The following is an 18,729-nucleotide window of genomic DNA, read 5'->3' as shown; positions in this document are numbered from 1 at the left end:
TAAAGGTCATGGATGGACGGATGGATTAAAGTAAAACTGCCAATATACACCTCATATGAACATATCTGGGATACTTTGGGAAAAACCCCAAAAGAAAAAGGAAACTAAAATTATCAGGACTTAAACAGTATCTACATGAGGAGAGGTTAGCTTGCAATCATGTGGTATTTCATATCCGCCAATTAACTAGATAGGCAGATAAATCTCAATAAAAATATAATCATAGCAATTGGAAAAGGATATTGCAGAATTCTGATGAAGAATTCTATTAGAAATGTGTTCATGATGTACACAGTTCCCAACTTCTCTTCAGTGTGGTTAAACATCTTTGAAGACTAGTGTCTATTTTCCCATAGGATATAAAATATTAATGCATACTTTTATGTATGTTGTGGCATGCCTTCTAGTAGATTTCCCAACAGTAATACATTCTTTGTGGATTTGTTTTTATTCAAACAGAATCTCCTTGAAACCAGATTTGTTTTTCAGTTTCATAGTGGGAATTGTTTGCCAAAAATAAATAAGTAACAAAATCTGTTTCCAGTATGTTATCTATTTAACCAGTTAAATACCAGAGCAATCCTGAATTCCATTCATAGTTCCTTTACAAACAATTACATAACAGAACTAGAGTGACTGACATGTTAGGTGAGTGTAGGTATGCCTGGCTCTATAGAAGAGTCAACCTTTTACTGACTTCATTAATGTGACTTTTTCACCATGATCTCATAATTTACACATGGGGATCTGTGGAGAGCCCTATTTCGAAACTTCTATAGTTTCTAGGTTTCTTTGATGAGAGCCCACTTCCAACATGCACCTTATAACTAGGGATGGTTCCCACAAAACCTCTTCAGCTTGTTTTCATCATTCATCCTTGAGCTGATTGTCCACAATATTTTTCTCAGCTGCCTGAAGGGTTTGGGATTTAAGACACTGGTTTGTGGTGTTTTTACTCCTAAGTGCACAGTTTCATTTGGGGGTTGTAGCGAGAAAGAGAACAGACTTCCAAAGGCTCTGTTGTGAAATGCCCAAGGCTTGGAACTTTTCCCATCCTGTTTAACATCTACTTGAAGGTCATCTGCCAGTTCAAGATGAGGTGTCATCAATATGCTTATGATCCCCAGTTGTGCATCTAGTACTAAGCCTCAGTGGAACATGCCATAGAAACCCATTCACATTCCTGAAGACTCCTAGTACCTAGATAGAGAAAAACAGGTTCAGACCCAATCTGGGTTAGATCTGACAGAAGGATTATATCATCAAGGATTTCACTCTTGATGGGGTTGTGGTTTTTCAGAACCTGTAGCTCTTTTTCAACTCATGAATCCTGTTCAAGGAATAGGTGGAATCTATGACCAAGAGAGTTGATCCTCAGCTTTGTCTGCATCCTTACCTGGAACAGGATGCTTTGAGGACACTCACTCATGCTCTTGTCATCTTCTGATTAGATTACTGTAATTTGGTCAGAAACTTTAGATGGACTAAAATGCAACTCAGTGATTGCATCTCAGAGTCCTGAGATGAAGAGGAAATGGAATCAGCAGCATCTAGAAACAATAATCTTGACATCAGTGATTCAAACAATGGTAGAGCCAATGACCTCTTTTCTGACTAAGGAAAATGCTTCCAACCACTCAGAGTCTCCCAGGTTCAGGATCAGCTGCCCTATTTTAAGCAGAGGCAAGAAATAAAGATTCAACAGCAGAAAAAGCGCACAAAAGAGCCAGTGTTGAAGAGCATATTGCCGCAGCTTTGTCCAAGGTGGAGACTCAGCATCACTGCTGGCCTCACTCCTTGGGAGCAGCTATTAAGAGCAATTTTTTTCAAGTCACAGCTCTGTCATGTTTACCTTGCTGTGCTTGGACTTAGAGCTCTGGATTCTATCTCATGGTATTTTGTATCTCTTTCCTTGGATTCATTGCTTTTTTATTAGGTTCCTGGTCTCAACCCATGCCAACCTTGTTGACTACATTTACAGGTACCCTCTTAAGATAATGGTAAAATGGACTCTCATCTTCTAAAAGTCCTGTCTGAGTTTTGCTTATCATTGAACTTGGCTTTCAACTTGCTCTACTGTTGTCTGGCAGTCAGCAGGGTCACAAAGAAAAAGGAGCTGCTCTGGCTGCAGTTCAAGTCAAGATATTGGTTTTTCAAGCATGAATGTTGAAACACCATGGATTGATTTGTTTGTTTGTTTGTTTTCTATTTATTTCATTTATGTAGCCAATCACTCAGCATGCAACTTGGGCAGCTAATAACCACTAAAAAGCACCAACAAAATTATAGAACAGCAGCTAAACACATCACTCCCAAGGCAGTTCATACATCTACAATGAATAAACACTTAAAACATCTAAAACTATCCTCCTGGAAAGTTTGCTGCACTGGATTGACATTGGAGGCTAGAACTAACATTTAGGACATTCTTTTCACTGGAACAAACTATTAAAGTCATAAGACTAAGAACACAATGTGGGTCCAGAAGTCTTCTATAACACAAAATAAAGGCTGCAGCTACTCAACTTTATCACTTTTAGTGTGTTCATGTGTTAACCAAAAGGCATTAGCTTTTCAAATGGAAGATATTTTATACTCAAGGAGGTTTTATTGTATGTCTTAACATAGCATAGTTATATGTAAATGCCAGCCTGAAGGCTCCAAGCAATACCTTTGATAATCCCCTCCCCCAATTTAAAAGCTACCTGGCTTATGTTCAAAGTAAGTGGTTACATAACAGTCATTGGATTCTATGTCATTTCACAGGATTACCATATTGAGTAATGTGTCTTGTTGCTTTTAAGAAGTGTTTTTACTATTCTTGGCTTTCCAAAGACCTTCTAAAGGCCGTGTTTCTTTTCCTTTTTTTAACCAGTAGTTTTACAAAGGAATTTAGCAACCACCAAGTTTTGCTCTGAGCCACACAATCAGTCCTTTCTCTGTGTAAGAATGCTTACCCATGTGTGTGTGAATCACAGAGAATTATAACTAAGAACTGGTTTCAGAATTCACCAATCATTGCAGTTCTCAAGTTCCCATCTCCTACCATGCTTGATGTCACCATTTTTTTTGAATTCACTTTGTCTTTCTTATGACCTGAAGCTGCATTTGACAGTTGCGTGGTATAATAGGGCAGGAGCACCAAACACACGTGTAGGTTCTGACCTATAAGAGGGAGGTCTCCTCTTATACATTTGCAGATAACCAGTTGAAGAATCCAGTTATAGATTCTTCCTCCAGTTCAGATGATGGAAAAGGCATGCATTCCTACAAATTCTCACACATGTATTTTATAAAACATTTTGGTGTAATAATCAAAAATAACCATTTGACTATACAGTTGAAAAGCAGCACAATATATTAATCTATTTTTAAAAGTTGTGTGATCTTTGAATAATAAATCGGTCATGTGTGCAGGTCAAAAATGTACATGGTGCAATTGTAGCCTTGGAGTAATTTAATGAAACCAAGGTTTTGAATAGTTAAATTTATAGTTCTTTTTTTTTCATTCCTGTTTAATAGTATTACACCATAAATGGGTTTTTGCTTTAATTAATGCCTAGATAATAGAAGGATTACACAGAGCTACATGCATATTTCATCCCTTTGTGCCTGTTTTTTTTTTATTATGATGATTATACAAAAATCTTTAATGCTCATAATGCTACCCATATGTCAACTGGAAATCCCCAGCAATCTGCAAAACTGGGAATCAAGAAGATAGTAATATACTCAGGAAGCTAAATGAAGTCCTAAACTATGTTAGCACTTCAACCACAGTTCTAATACTTCTAGCTTCTTAACATACAAAATGCTGGTTTTCCACAACTTACCTTATTATATCTGTATCTCTTAAATCATTTAACTGACTGCTTCCTCTCTTTCTCCATCCCTTAGACAGCTCTTAGATTGAAAGTGTAGCACAGTGGCATCTGTGCTATTGCCCCAAGTGCTATTCGTATGTGTTACAATCAGTACAGCTTTTCCTTAGATTTATGTTTCTGGCATATGGACAGCTGGAAGTCATTTAAAGAGACCATTGCATGTCCTCATTTCTTCAATATAACATCCCCATCCTCAAGACATTAATTTAGACATCTTCCCCTTTTAGAATCATCCATTTGATATTTAATCAGTGCTTTGAAAATGGCATTGAACAGAATAAAAACTATGTTTATACATTTTTTAAAAAAATTGACCTTGCATATATTCAGAAGGCTTTACTGAACCTGCTATCCTGATCTTCTGAATGTGCATAGCTATTGTTTTTTACTTTCTAGATTTTGCCAACATTCAGACACTACAGTAATGCGAAGTGTAAGAGATTCAAGAATTGTGTGAGTTTATAATATACCAGTACTTGTTTGTTTTTTTTACACTTCCACAAATGCATTGTTTCTATGCCAGAAACCTGCAGGTGTTATAAAATCAAAATGGGTATGCCTATGATTTGCATTACTTGGCAAAACTTTATCTGGTTCTATTCCTCTTCATGCAAATACATTAACTTCTCTGCATTTAATGTCAGCATTCTCTGCATAGTTTAAGTGGTTACGAGTAGGTAGTTTATTGTAGAATATGTGATATGCCTTTTTGTATGATTTTTTATGGTTTCAACTGCATTGTTTCACTGCCTTTATATTATTTTTAACTGTGAGTTATTCAGAGCCATGTATTTAGATGGGCAACTATATAGCATTTGATGAGACTTCTCTTTTTCTCTGAAAAATAAGTTACTTAGTTCTGTATAGCTCATGTTGTTTTCAAGATCTGGAAAAGAATGATTCATCTTGATTACCCAAAATAATGATACATGTACTATTCAGTACCAAAGCAAAAACATTTGGTATTTTGCTTTTTTAGACTGCTGTCTGAGAGAATCTTATTTATGTGTTAGATGGTGGTTGGGGGCAGTAACTAAATTTCCATTATGAAAGTGTTTTGCAGAGCCTGAAGTAATAGTTCCATTTGTTTTCTTCATATATTCCATTTTCCCATTTTTCCTCTTAATTTAATCTTTCACCTTCACATAATTCATCACACTTCATTAGCTCCCTCTGAGAACAAGCTACATTTCCCCTATACCATCTCTAGTAAATAGGCTGAAAATTAGATTTTTGTACCTATAACATTCAGTCTCTCCTGTGTTCTGTGGAACTGACGGCATTCCTTTGGAAATGAATCAATCTTCTTTGGAGAAGTTAATGGATGACTTTCCAATTGTTTTATATTAGTCTAATCAGATTTTCTATTTCTACCCATCAACCTGTTTTTTTTTATTACTCCTTTCCCGGTTCTCCTAAATATAATGTCTTGTGTGAAGCATTTCTTGCACCCTCAATAGATTTGCTTAAAAAAAAAGTTTTCCCATTTAATACTGTACTTATTTTGTGCATTTTCCCATCCCTTAATATATCTCCTATAACATGCTAAGTAAACTGCTTGGGGGAATGTTGGTCATTTAACTTCAACTGTGAGCTCAAGTGGGGAAAATGGTAAATGCCTATAGGATCTTGTTCACTGCTAATAGAGAAAACAAAAACAGTTTAAAAGAAAAGATTAGATTTTAACATTTCTGTAGAATTCCTCCCACCATTTCCAAAATGCCTTTTCTAATTTGTCACTTGTAAAGGGCATTTTACTCCAGCAGATAACAAAAACATTTAGACATGGTAAGCTTGGGTATAGTAGCTTCCTCTGCTATTTGGTATGCAGGCTATCAAATAAATACAATGTGTGATTATTTTTTTTTAAAAATAAAATCTGAATTTGAGGAGAAGGGTTTACAAAAACCCTATCTTTTCTATACGGGGAATTTTCCAGCCTGAATTTGCATTTTGTTGCTTTTTTTTTCTTGGTTGATGTTACCTTCTTAATATATTTCTCATACTTGCCTAAAATGTTCAGATCACATCCTGATTTTGAAATTCAAATGATATTTTATCATTCCTGCTCTGAGTCTGCATTATCTATGCAATACAATCCAGAGGATCCTTTGGGTTTAGAAGAAAGTATAAACCATGAAATATTAGATGAGATGATAGGTGGTGGTTATAATCTAACGTCTGAAATCATAATGTAATTGGCTGTTTCTGAAGGCATGGCTGGCAGATAACGAAAAATATGTTAAACCAGATATGTCAGAATGATTTCAAGATGAGACTTTAGTATGCCCAAACACTATTCACAATCTCCTCACTGATTATATTAGGTCAGCAAGATCAACAATCTCTAGACGGATAAGCTTTACAAATCTGTAACTGAATGTATGATGAAGCTTTGAATCTTAATGGTGCCATGTCACCCAAATGCACTTTGGCATTTTGCTTAGACTGTGGAAACAGAAGATACACAAATGTAAGTTACAGGTTTATATAGAATAGAGTGAAAATTGTATCATGAATGAATTCACCATTCTTTCAATTTGCGTAGTTTTCCATTACTTCCCAGAATATGGATGTATGTTTTTGCCATTCAAGACAACATAAGGACGTAAGGATTCAGTGTTATTGGAGGATTTTAGAAATAGTAAATGAAATGCCAGTATGTGGTTATGTATTAAATCTTGGTATATTTTATGATGAAGGACGTTTAAACAATTATAGTCAAATGAAAATGGAGGTATGATGATGGTAACATGTATAAATATCTGAATTAAAATACTTGAGTTAATATGAATTATGTTTGTGGACTGTGGAAGAGATGCACGAAAGCCTTTTTGTAACCAACTGATACACTTTCTATAGTATGTAAAGAAGGAAGATTCTTTGTGTCGTGTTTGTTTTGAAAATTAAAAATTAAAAAAAATATTTTAAAAAAGACAACATATGCCAGAGATCCAGAGAAGAGTCTGATGGCACACATTTTTCTGCAGATTTTCTGTGAACTGCCCAGATGGGAGATCACATGGGAGCCTTAATTTTTTTTAAAGAATTTTGTTTTTACAAACATTTGTGGGAAGGGGTAAATAGGTATACAAAAATTTTTGACAGCTACATCGTGCGAAAGGTAGAAATACCCCCAAATCTCACAACTTTTACAGAAAAAAAACCCCAAAAAGTAAGAGATAAACATTGGCAGCTTTTTGTTTTACATTGTATCAACCCTATATTCAATCATCTCATATGTCACTTCCAACAATTACATTATATCAACAATTGCAATAATGTTTCAAGTATACTTATTTGCTCTTATATACTCAAGTGACCTGAGTCTTTTCAATATTGCTTCCTCCCACCTGTCTTCTGGCAGAGCCACAGCCCCTCCCTCCTTCATATCTTGTGTACTGTCCCCTGTTCCATCTAAAAGAGCACTGTGTTTTTTAATGAAGGCCTCCGCCTCTGCAACTGTGTTAATTCTAATTCTACTGCCCTCCCAGAAAATCAACATTCCTTCTGGCAATAACCATCTAAACCAACTCCTTAATTATATAGTTTCTTTGATAAAGAGGAATATTTCTTCCTCTTATCTCTTACTTTCTTCGGAATTTGCTTAAGAATGGTTATTTCTTTATCTTTATATTTTAATGGTCCCACCCTTTGAGCTCCTAAAACCTCATCTCTTGTAGTCTTTCTAAGAAATTTAACGTGTACTTCCCTTGGAACATTGTGTGTTCTAGCATATGCTGAATTGATCCTATAAATCAAATCAATATCCCACCACAGCTGTTCATTATCTCTTTTGATATATTCTGCTAAAATTGTAGCCATGATCTCCTTGAGATCTTCATTTTCTGTCTCTGGTAAGTTTTGAAATCTAAGAAAAAAAGACATTCTTTCAAGGTCCATCTTTATCATAAAATGTTCAAGTTCTCTATTCCCCTTCTGGACTATCTTGACCTCCTCCTTCAACCCAGTTGTGTCTTCCTCCAACACACCAATTCTCTGTTTATTTTGTGTTGCTTGTTGTTGCGTTTCTCTGAGCTGTTCATTTAGATCTGCAAGTTGTTTTTTCAGTTCGTCTTGTCCCTTCATAATAGTTTGAAACATTTGAGCAACAGATAAGTCCTTTGAACTCTCTTCAGTTGTTTTAGGTTGTAGAAATGAGGCAATTGGTGTCTGTTGTGTAATTGGTCTAGACGTAGAAGATATCGGGGCCGAAGATGCCTTCCCAGGCGGTGGCTTTTTAGGTCCCATATTAAGTTCAGAGATAGCTATAAATCTTGTACAAAAGAAATGGTGTCTGTGGAATGCACAGCTGGGAGAGTTCGTGGAGGCAAACAAGCCCAGAAGTAAAAGTTAGTCCTAATACACAGTTCCAAGCCAGGGGATAAGAATTAAATGCTCCAAATCCAAAGGGACCACATAACAAGAGAGGCTCCAGGAGATCTCCGGGGTGTAGGATGATATAAAGCCAGAAATTCTTTCAAAGGGGAAACTTCATTCATAAGATCAAAGAAGAAGGAGGAAGTTGGCCATCTTGGCTCTGCCTTCACAGGGGACCAGGAAGCAAAATGTCCAAAGTTTACATAAGGTGGATTAGAAAAACAACTCAGCAGTCATCTCTTGCAATTGTAGTAAAAATTATTCTCCATTGTTAGTAGAAGTGAACAGTTAGCTTTTAACTCTCTCTCTCTCTCCTCCGAGAGAGAGAGAGAGAGAGATTCCGAATGCCACCTTTTCCGAGGGGGTGGTGGAAAATCTCCCCTCCAATCTTACAACTTCAAAGGATTGAATCCACAATTTAAAGAAGCTGCTGTTCATCAATTACATAGAATTAAAAGAGATTGAGGCAAACGTCTCACCTCTCGCACTTCAGCTGTAACATCTGATTGATTCTTTCCTTCCGGAATCCATTCGGCGAAGGCGCACAGCGACAGTGCACAGCAACGCCATGCACCCCCACGCTCCCCGGCTCCTGGGGCGAAGCTGGGAACCCCCCGTGGCTGCCGCCGATCCAGGGGGTCCCAACAAACCGCCCTAAGGCAGGGAGCCCCTCCAAGGCCCCCTGTGCTCCTAAAAGAGATGAGTGGTGGACGCGCACGTCCGTCGCCTTCGGGGATTGGAAGTCGTCTCATGGGAGCCTTAATTTAAATGGCTCCCAAAGAAAAGGGGTTGTGGATAAAGTTAAAAATGTTTCTTTCTTCAAAACAGTTTGAGCCAATTTAAATTCTATTCTACTGAGGTTTTATGAAGGCATGAGCTTTTTTAGTTCTGGAGCTTGCTATTGACTATAATCCAGAAAAATGGAAATGTGTAAGGTGTCTTTGCATTTCTGTATGTTCCATGCCACTCAATGAATTTGTCGAAATCTGCCAATTATAATTTTGAAATATTTATTTCTTCCCTCTATACAGAGTAGTGCATGGTGGTTTACAATCCATAATTATGATTTCAAAAAAAAATTAAGCCATTAAACTTCAGTTCAAGCAAATGCAGAAAAGCCCTGTCTTCGCTGATAGCTCTGAGAAGAGCTATCTGCCACTATCATTTATATCTCTGATATAAATGATAGTAGCAACTAGAGTCTAATGAAATCTTCCTTCCCTTGTTTAATCAAGTTTCTACTGTGTTTTTTTTCAAAAAGATGTGTTAATGGGTTTGAAGTCATCCTGAGCAATAGTGCCTTAACACAAACTGTTAACACTGTAAGATACAAGATGTTTGACAAGGATAACAATGATTCGGTTTAGATTTAATGACACAAGGAAGACCAAATAAATATAAGGGCTACTCTACATAGTTTCTTACAAGTGCTGTAAACTAAAATAGAACAAGGTTATCATAGAAGAAATCTTTCACCAGTTTTGAGGAGCACTGTAATTGGGGGGGGGGGGGAGAGGTATACTTAAAGATGGAGGGAATAGAGAATACACATGGACATATGCAACCAAAAGAACTTTATAAAAGGGATGTGAGCACCTAAACATCTTTCCCAATCCAAAATACAAATGAATCCTTGGCTTGCCTTTCTCAACATGTCTTTATTTATATGTAGTTATTAAAATGATTTATGTAGTTAACCACCCAATTCACAAGTAATGACTCTGGGTAGCTAACAAAGAGTTAAAAACATCAAAACAAAATAGCTAATAAAAACGTACCACAATAAAACACAATCAATGCCAAGGAACAAAACAAACTTATTCCTCAACTTCTACCTCCTGGAAGTATACTCTCACTGCTTATTTTAAGGGTAGTATTTTAAATTTAATTATTTTAGGGCTTTTAGAGCCATATGTTATTCTTCTATACAGTTCTTTTAATCTTTTAATTTTTTAACCTCCTCCATGTGTATATGTATATTTATATTTATATTTATATTGTACTTCTTACCTGTTATGTGTTGTGTGGACTGTACACCGCCCCGAGTCCCTTTTTGGGAGAGGGGGCGGTTTAGAAATGCGAAGAATGAATAAATAAATAAATAAATTCCAGTTCCCATGCTGTTATAGGATAGGCTTATCCAATACTCTGGTCCAATGTTGAGGAGAGAAAAGAAATAATTTTAGCAAATCTTGCTGGCTTTTTACCTTATCAAAAGCCAACAAGATTTGAGCCACCTGAATTTCAAATGGTATGCTATAGCTTCAGTGATAGAAAAAGCCCACTTCCGGAGTCCAGCTAGGTTACATTGTTTTACAGAAGCAATCCAAAACATACCCATCAGCGGTGGTATTCACTTACTTTCCCTACTGGTTTGCAAATGTGAGCGTGCAGGTGCTCCGGTCCATGCATGCGCTTGGCCTTCTGTGCATGCACCTTGATTGTGCACGCGGCTTGAAAACTTGCCTAAATAGGATGGCATAGAGCCGGGGTGGGTGGCACCCGCAATTTCCACTACCAGTTCGGGCGAACCAGTTCAAATCGCCTGAATACCACCTGTGATACACACCCTTCTGGAAGCTGTGGAACAGACAGAAACAATTTGAGACTGGAGGACCCTCAGATAATCTGGCCTGAAAGGCTATAGAGATATTAACCAGCATTTTGAATTGCATTTGGAAACTCATAGGGAACCTGTGTAACTTCTGATGTAATGATGATACCATGATGCATTCATACTTGCCTGGACTAATGCATTCTGGATTATATGAAGTTTCTGGGTAGTCTTCAAGGCCAGTTCCATGTTAAATACATTATTTATTTTATTTATTTATTTATTCTTCGCATTTCTAAACCGCCTCCTCTCCCAAAAAGGGACTCGGGGTGGTGTACAGTCCACACAACAAATAACAGATAAAAATACAAATATAAATATAACTATAAATATACGTATATATATGGAGGAGGTTAAAATTAAGAGCACTGTACAGAAGAATAAAATATGGCTCTAAAAGCCCTAAAATCAGTTAGAATTAAAACACTACCCTTAAAATAACCAGTTGAGAGTATACTTCCAGGAGGTAGCAGTTGTAACATTTATAATTATGCCAGGCCAGCTAATCGAAACAGGTGAGTCTTCAATTTTTGTCGGAAGGAGCGGAAGTCCAAGGTGGTTCTAATGTCGGGGGGGGGAGGTCATTCCAGAGGGTTGGGCCCATCACAGAGAAGGCCCTATTCCTTGGCGCCGCCCGCTGGCATTGCCTAGTGGACGGCACCTGGAGGAGGCCCTCCCTGTGAGAGCGGATTGGCCGCAGGGATGTATGTGGGATGTATGTATATAATAGTCCAAATGAGAAGTAACCAAGACCTGAGTGACTGTGAGAATATTTTCCTGATCCAGAAATGGACTGTCAGTATTCCAAGTAATGCAGCCACAAAAATCAAAACTCTGAGGCATGTAGATTCCTCAAAGAACATATTTATTGGCTGCATCATATCAGCACAGCTAGTGAAAACCAACTGTCAGGTTCCAAATAACATCCAAAATTAAATCAGAGTCCAAGGCAAAGTATTGCTCAAAGTTCCAATTCATTAAGAGAGTCATGTTGGCACATCTGTGAAAACCCGAATCTGAGCTTCCTGGTTTTCCCCACCCATTTGAGAGTTCATGAGCTTGCCCCCACACCCACTAGTCCATCACATGGCCCAGTCTTCCACTGCCATGCTGGCAGTTCCACCCATCCATTTCCAGTCAGGTGCAGAGGTGTAGAGACATTGGATTCTAGAAAGGAATTTTATTTTGAAAACATCACATTTCCAAATCAGGAACTTCTCTAGATGAGATACCCACCTTGCTCTGAAACCTAGATCTTTTTTTTAATGCTACAGAAGAGTACGGGTATCCCTTAACCTACAACCATTCATTTAATGACTGTTCAAATTTACAACAACACTGAAAATGTGACATGACTGTTTTTCACATTTATGGCTGTTGCAGCATCCCCATGGTCACATCATCAAAATCCGGGCACTTGGCAACTGGCATGTATTTATGACAGTTGCACTTTAGCGGGTTCATGTGAATACCATTTCTAACCTTCCCAGCTGGCTTCTGACAAGCAAAGTCAATGGGGGAAGCCAGATTTGCTTAATGACTACATGATTCACTTACCGTATTTATTCGAGTATAACGCGCAAAATTTTGTACCAAAAAAAGGAATCAAAGTGTGGGTGCACGTTATAAATGAGGGGTGGGGTGGGGTGGCAGTAGCGGCTGGGGAAAATTTACTTGGCATGGTAGCCCCTGAAGCATTCGATCCTGCCGACCGGAGGAAGAGGGTGAGAGGCGGGTCCTGTGAACGGCGGCAGCAGCGGCGGCAATACTCACAACTCAGCTGCCTGCCGCCTTTCCCCTCTTTTGTCTCCCAGCTGGGGCGGCCCGCCACCGAGTTGCGACTATTGCCGCCGCTGCTGCCGCAGTTCACAGGACCCGCGAAGAGGGTGAGAGGCGGGTCCTGTGAACGGCGGCAGCAGCAGCGGCAATAGTCGCAACTTGGCGGCGGGCCGCCCCGGCTGGGAGACAAAGGAGGGGAAAGGCGGCAGGCAGCTGAGTTGCGAGTATTGCCGCCGCTGCTGCCACCGTTCACAGGACCCGCCTCTCACCCTCTTCCTCCAGTCAGCAGGATCTCGATCCGTCTGGAAGGGGGCGACCGGGACTCGGGAATCCCCCCAGGCACCATGGCCAAGGGGGCTTTGTCAGAGAGCGGCGGCAGCAGCATCTACAGTGTCTCGGTCGAACCGCAGGACAAAAAGACGGGACCCCCCGCAGCCGCCATGTGCCAAGGAGCCTCAGTCGGGAGCAAAGGGGAGGCCGTGGACTCCTGCAAGCCGACCCTGGCCTTGCTGCCCCACGAGAGAGAGACTTGGACCCGGCAGATGGATTTCATCATGTCCTGCGTGGGCTTCGCCATGGGGCTAGGCAACGTGTGGCGCTTTCCCTACCTGTGTTACAAGAACGGGGGAGGTGAGCAACCTGCGGCCGTGAGGGCTGGGTGGAAGGGACGACGTGGGGGGGGGATCTCCAGGATTTTTGTCAATTACAATGCTTGGTGTGAAACAAAATTTTATACCGATTTTTAATCAAAAATTAGGGGGTGCGCGTTATACACGTGTGCGTGTTATACTCGAATAAATACGGTAATCTCTGCAATGATTTGCTTAGCAACTGTGGCAAAAAAAAGAACCTAAAATGGGGCAAAACTCACTTAACAACTGCCTTGCTTAGCCATGAAACTGTTGGGCTCAGTTGTGGCTAAAAATCAAGGACTACTCGTATAGTGGCCCCAGATTGTAAGTAGAAAGAATTCTAATTCCAAGTGCAAAGGACATGTTTATAGGAGTCATTGTTCTATTATAGTACAAATACTATTAGCACTTTAATCTATCTGACCCCTTTTAATAATAGAAAAAGTCTTTTTGTAAGACCTTAAAAATTTTAAGATGTGCAGGGACCCATTTGTTAGTTAATTTAATGGTAGGTGGCATATTCCTGGCTACCGTGCTTTTGAATTATTGTATTCTGTATCTCTGATTTACTTGCAAGCTTTTCTATTTTTCATATATTTTAGCAGAGCTTATTTGAATGTTGCAGACTCTTCCAGGGTAGTTGCCTTCATCTGCAAATGAACAAACACCATACATTTGTATATGTAATAGGAAGTAGTGACTTTCAGCTGCTGTTGACTTTCTGATTTTTTTTTAACTCTGGGGAGTTTGGTTTGCAGGGAAAAGGGGTGAGCCCTTTTCACCTATTTTAAGTGTTTCAGGTATCTGTAATGGCAGTTTAGTAGAACTCTACTGAGTGTATGGAAAGCAAGCCTAAATCATTATTTAGCCCAAAGTTTACATTTTTTCAGAACACAAGGCTATACCTGCACTGCAGTAGCTCATTACAGGTATTCTGGTTTGTTTTGGTATCTCTAATTATTTCATGTATAATTCATGCACTTGAATAAACGAACAGTGTAAAATCAGTTACAAGAAATGACATACAGCCAACTAAAATCTTGATATCGTATCTAGGAAATGAAAGTAATATTTTATATATCAGGGCAGGATAGTCTAAAATAAGGGAGCGATCCCAAAGTTCTACTGCTATTGCTATCAATTATCACTTCTAGCATGCTAGTGGAAAGATTCAGCAATATCTGGTGGCAACTGGTTCTTAAAATATAACACCAAAAGTGCAGGGGCCTGTTAAGCCCTGAAGACTCATTATTGTTTTAGAATCATTGGTGGTTAGATAGGTTGGTAGGTTTAGAATCATTGGTGGTTAGGTAGGTTGGTAGTTTTAGAATCATTGGTGGTTAGGTAGGTTGGTAGGTTTAGAATCATTGGTGGTTAGGTAGGTTGGTAGGTTTAGAATCATCGGTGGTTAGGTAGGTTGGTAGGTTTAGAATCATCGGTGGTTAGGTAGGTTGGTAGGTTTAGAATCATCGGTGGTTAGGTAGGTTGGTAGGTTTAGAATCATCGGTGGTTAGGTAGGTTGGTAGGTTTAGAATCATCGGTGGTTAGGTAGGTTGGTAGGTTTAGAATCATCGGTGGTTAGGTAGGTTGGTAGGTTTAGAATCATCGGTGGTTAGGTAGGTTGGTAGGTTTAGAATCATTGGTGGTTAGGTAGATGCTTAGAAAAATTGGGTGGGGAGGACCTATCAGGTTACTTATATGTCTTTTACCAGTCAAACAGGCAACTTCTCATTTTAACCATTATTTGAGAGTAACCTTTTTTCAGCTTGTACAGGAAGTAAAAGTTAAAGCAGTCCTAGACATTCTTATTCTTGAGGGGAAAAGCATGCCCTAATAGCATGAGCACTTAGACTTAGATACAGCTTCATGGTGCTTTACAGCACTCTGTATAAGCGATTTGCAAATGGCAGCATATTGCCTACAATAATCTGGGCCTCATTTTACCAACCTTGGAAGGATGGAAAACTGTGTCAACTTCGAGCCCCATCAGGATCGAACTCCTGGTTATGGGCCGAGTCAGCTTGCAATACTGCATTCTAACCACTGTGCCACCACGGATCTAATACCGTAGATCTATGTAAGATAGTTCTTCTTCCTGGTCCAGTACTGATCAATGCAGAGCCCATTTGGATGGGAGCAATGGTTAGAACAGTTCAAGTAACTTTTAATGCCATTTCTCCCAGCAGCTGCAACAGAAGAACCAGAGGTTATTCCTGACCCTGCCAAGCAGACTGACCGTGTAGTGAAAATAGCAGGAATAAGTGCTGGAATCCTTGTCTTTATTCTCATCCTCCTCCTTGTCATATTAATTGTCAAAAAAAGGTAAGTATGGTAAATTTGCCATTTTCTTTTCGTTCAAATAAATGTTAAGAAATTTGTTCACAGTTCATTTTAGAAAAACGTTGCCTGGGAGAGCATCTTTATCATGAACAGAAGATATTTTGTAAAGTCATAGAAATTATATATGTATGTATGTATAATTTATTTATTTATTTATTATTTATTTATTTATTTAGTATTGAGTTGTACAAACTATAAAGACAAAGACTGGTGAAATTGAAATGATACCTTTTTACCTTCAAAATATTTCTTATATTTTATTAGGGTTAAGTTGAACTTACTGTTTCAATTAGCCCTGCTTATTCTCTTGTATTGTGAAATGTCTGGCCTACTTATCTTGGAAAATATTTTACAGGCTATGTTACCTTCATTTGTATTTTTATAAATCCTGAAAGTTATAGTTAAAATCACATTACCTTATCATAAATTTTTCCATTGGGTTATATAGGCCTGCAGACCTATAAATGCAAAAGTATATTAAATGGTGTCTCATTTCTTTTAAAAAAAAAAACTTTGCAATTTCAAAGTAACAACAAAAATCAATAGCACCACCTTCTGGAAGTAGAAGTAATTCTGAAAGAAAAAAATCTATAATTTTATTTTTTTAAATGCACTTTATTGATAAGTTTCAAACACTTTGTTAATTGACACACATTTTCATAATCAACATGTATGACTTAATGAATAGCTTTCAGATCCTTTTTCCTTGCCGTTTCTGTTTCTCTCTCGCATCTGGATGAGCAAATGGCTGCTTAATATGAAGCTGTTTATGTCAAGTGATTTGTTCCATCTAGCCTAGAACAGATGGACAGAGAGCTAGTTCTTTAAAATATCACTTAAAAGTCTGTCACATCGCCTACTACTTGTGATCCCCTTAACTGGAGATGATAAAAATCATATGCAGACTTTATGAATTAAGGCTATGTGTTCTAACACCAAGCTATGGATGTCTTGCTTCAGAGATCAGTTGCAAAATTGTTGTTTTTATTCTAGGCAAGGAAGGAATAAAAATAGGGGTATTTTTATATCTCTTATCTATGTTAAAGTGAAATGAATTTTCTGTTCCAGTTTTCCAAGTAGAGGAAAAAAACTAGACACTGTGCCTAAAAATCATATTTATGTCTTAATGGTTTCCAATAGATTTTTTTTTTAATTTATTGCCTTTTTACAATGATTCCCCCGGAGATATATAACATGGAGGAGAAACGTCTGCATTAGAACCCTTAGGTATGCTAATAGTGTTTTGTGTTAGTTAGACACATATGTGATTTCTCCCAATAGTGCTTTCACTTTTTATTTTCCTGTTGTGTACCTCTGTGCTTAAAAAGAAATGCTATAGTTCTTTACTAGTTCATAGTAAAAATTATGAGAAATCCACTTGTGCAAATTAAGGGGCATATCAGTATATAGCGGTATTGCTTTTTATCTGGAAGCTCTCCTTGATAAATGATGAAGAAATGTGATTGCCAGAACTGTAAAGACAGGCCAGTGAGAAATGTCCTCAGAATATCAGATAGCCAACAGCTGCTCCTGGGGATGTGACACTTCCTTACAAACCTATCATAATGTCAGCACTCATGCTGACATTTACACCAAACTATTAGACCTTTCTGTGAGGCTAACCTGTGATCAATTATAATGGCTTTTCTACTAGCCGAGCTGAGAACACTGTTAACTTGTATAAGTTTTACAGCTGCTTACATAGAATAATTGGGCCAGTAGAGCAAGCATTATATTCACAAGTGATAATGGAGATACAGATCTCATACTCTAGGGGAAAAATACGGTGAAACATATATATATATATATGTTTATATATTTATAAGCTTCCCCAAGTCTTTGAGTTTTCCTTTAAGTTCAGCTCAAAAAAATAGGCTAGACATTTTGCAATTCACTTTGCTCAATCCTGGAGAACATCTCTACCTTGGAAGTTGGTAAGCTTGGATTCACCATCATTCTCGTGAATTTCAACTATGATCCACAGAAAGTTTTCAGTTCTCATTTCATTTCCAGTAGGTACAACACCTCAACGCTGTTACAAACTACACTTCACAGAATTAGTTTGTCAACAGTTTCTTGAATTATGTTGGAGGGGTCATTTTTCAGGGGCTGGAACGGGGTTTCTTCCAATTTGAGGAAATCAACTTCAGTGGAGGAGTATTATCAGATGCACGGTCCATTACCCAATCTAGTTCATCAGCATCTCATGTTTAATTTGCATGACATTTTCATAGCTATGTTCCACCTTTCCTAATTTATCATGTCATTAATAAGTTTGCTGACCCTGCAGTATGTGAACCTTTATCGCATTGATCTATTTCAGAATGTGTAAGAATTTTCTCCTGAACTCTATTAATTCAGATTAAAAGGAGATGGATGGGAACCTTTCCCATTTGTTACATTAAATAGACAGCAATTCTTTGTCTAGAATTTTCACAGAAGTATTATTATTGGAGGGCGTTAATCGACCCTGAAAGTCGCACATTTCAATTTCTTATTTTAGCTAGATTTAGATTTATTTGGTATTGGATTTACAAGTTTTTTCTATGAGTTGATAAACTAACCATAATAAATAAATATTATAGTTGATAAACGAACTATAACTAGCTATAATAAAAGATAAAGGAATCCCTGTAGGTTTTATTCCGCTAACTATAGCCGACTTTAGGGACAATGTTCAAGTCTGTTTCTTTAAGCCATTGAGCCAGCGCTATCCGAAGACATTTCTTTGATCATATGGCCAGCATGACATCACACCAAAGCAAAAAGCATACGGCAAAACAAGGATCACTGTTAACTTCCCGCCAAAGTAGTACCTATTAATCTATTTGCATTTACATGTTTTTGAACTGCTAGGTTGGCAGAAGCTGAGGCACTTGGCAGGAGCTCACTCTCTCACGTGGTGGTAGGACTCAAACTGCCAGAGTACAGACTTTCTCCAGCGTATTTTAAGCCATTGAACTACCACGCCTCCATTAACTATAGTATATTGCTATAAAATTCATTATCACCAAAACCTTAAATATTGTTAAATTAGGTATCAATTTTGATATGATTCTATTTTTTTAATGAGGATAACTAGAAAAGCCACTCAGTTTCT

At 38.1% G+C, this 18,729-nt stretch overlaps 1 protein-coding gene across 8 annotated transcripts in view; it reads left to right on the top strand.

The window, feature by feature from the left end:
• The window catches only part of PTPRK (protein tyrosine phosphatase receptor type K), a 415,019-nt gene that overhangs the window by 345,654 nt on the left and 50,636 nt on the right, over window positions 1–18,729 (top strand). For 5 of the 8 annotated variants that reach the window (XM_081941529.1, XM_081941532.1, XM_081941531.1 and 2 more), the window contains exon 14: window positions 15,473–15,611. In XM_081941529.1, the coding sequence (XP_081797655.1) occupies window positions 15,473–15,611 (139 nt within the window). The remainder of the gene's footprint in view (window positions 1–15,472; window positions 15,612–18,729) is intronic. The other 3 variants (XM_081941530.1, XM_081941536.1, XM_081941534.1) reach the window with 1 other exon arrangement.

This window comes from Natrix helvetica (assembly GCF_964273705.1).
Source record: "Natrix helvetica genome assembly, chromosome: 2".
In the NCBI taxonomy this organism is placed as follows: Eukaryota; Metazoa; Chordata; class Lepidosauria; order Squamata; family Natricidae; genus Natrix; species Natrix helvetica.
The sequence above is the reverse complement of the archived record's forward strand: the minus strand, read 5'-3'. Positions and strand labels throughout refer to the sequence as shown.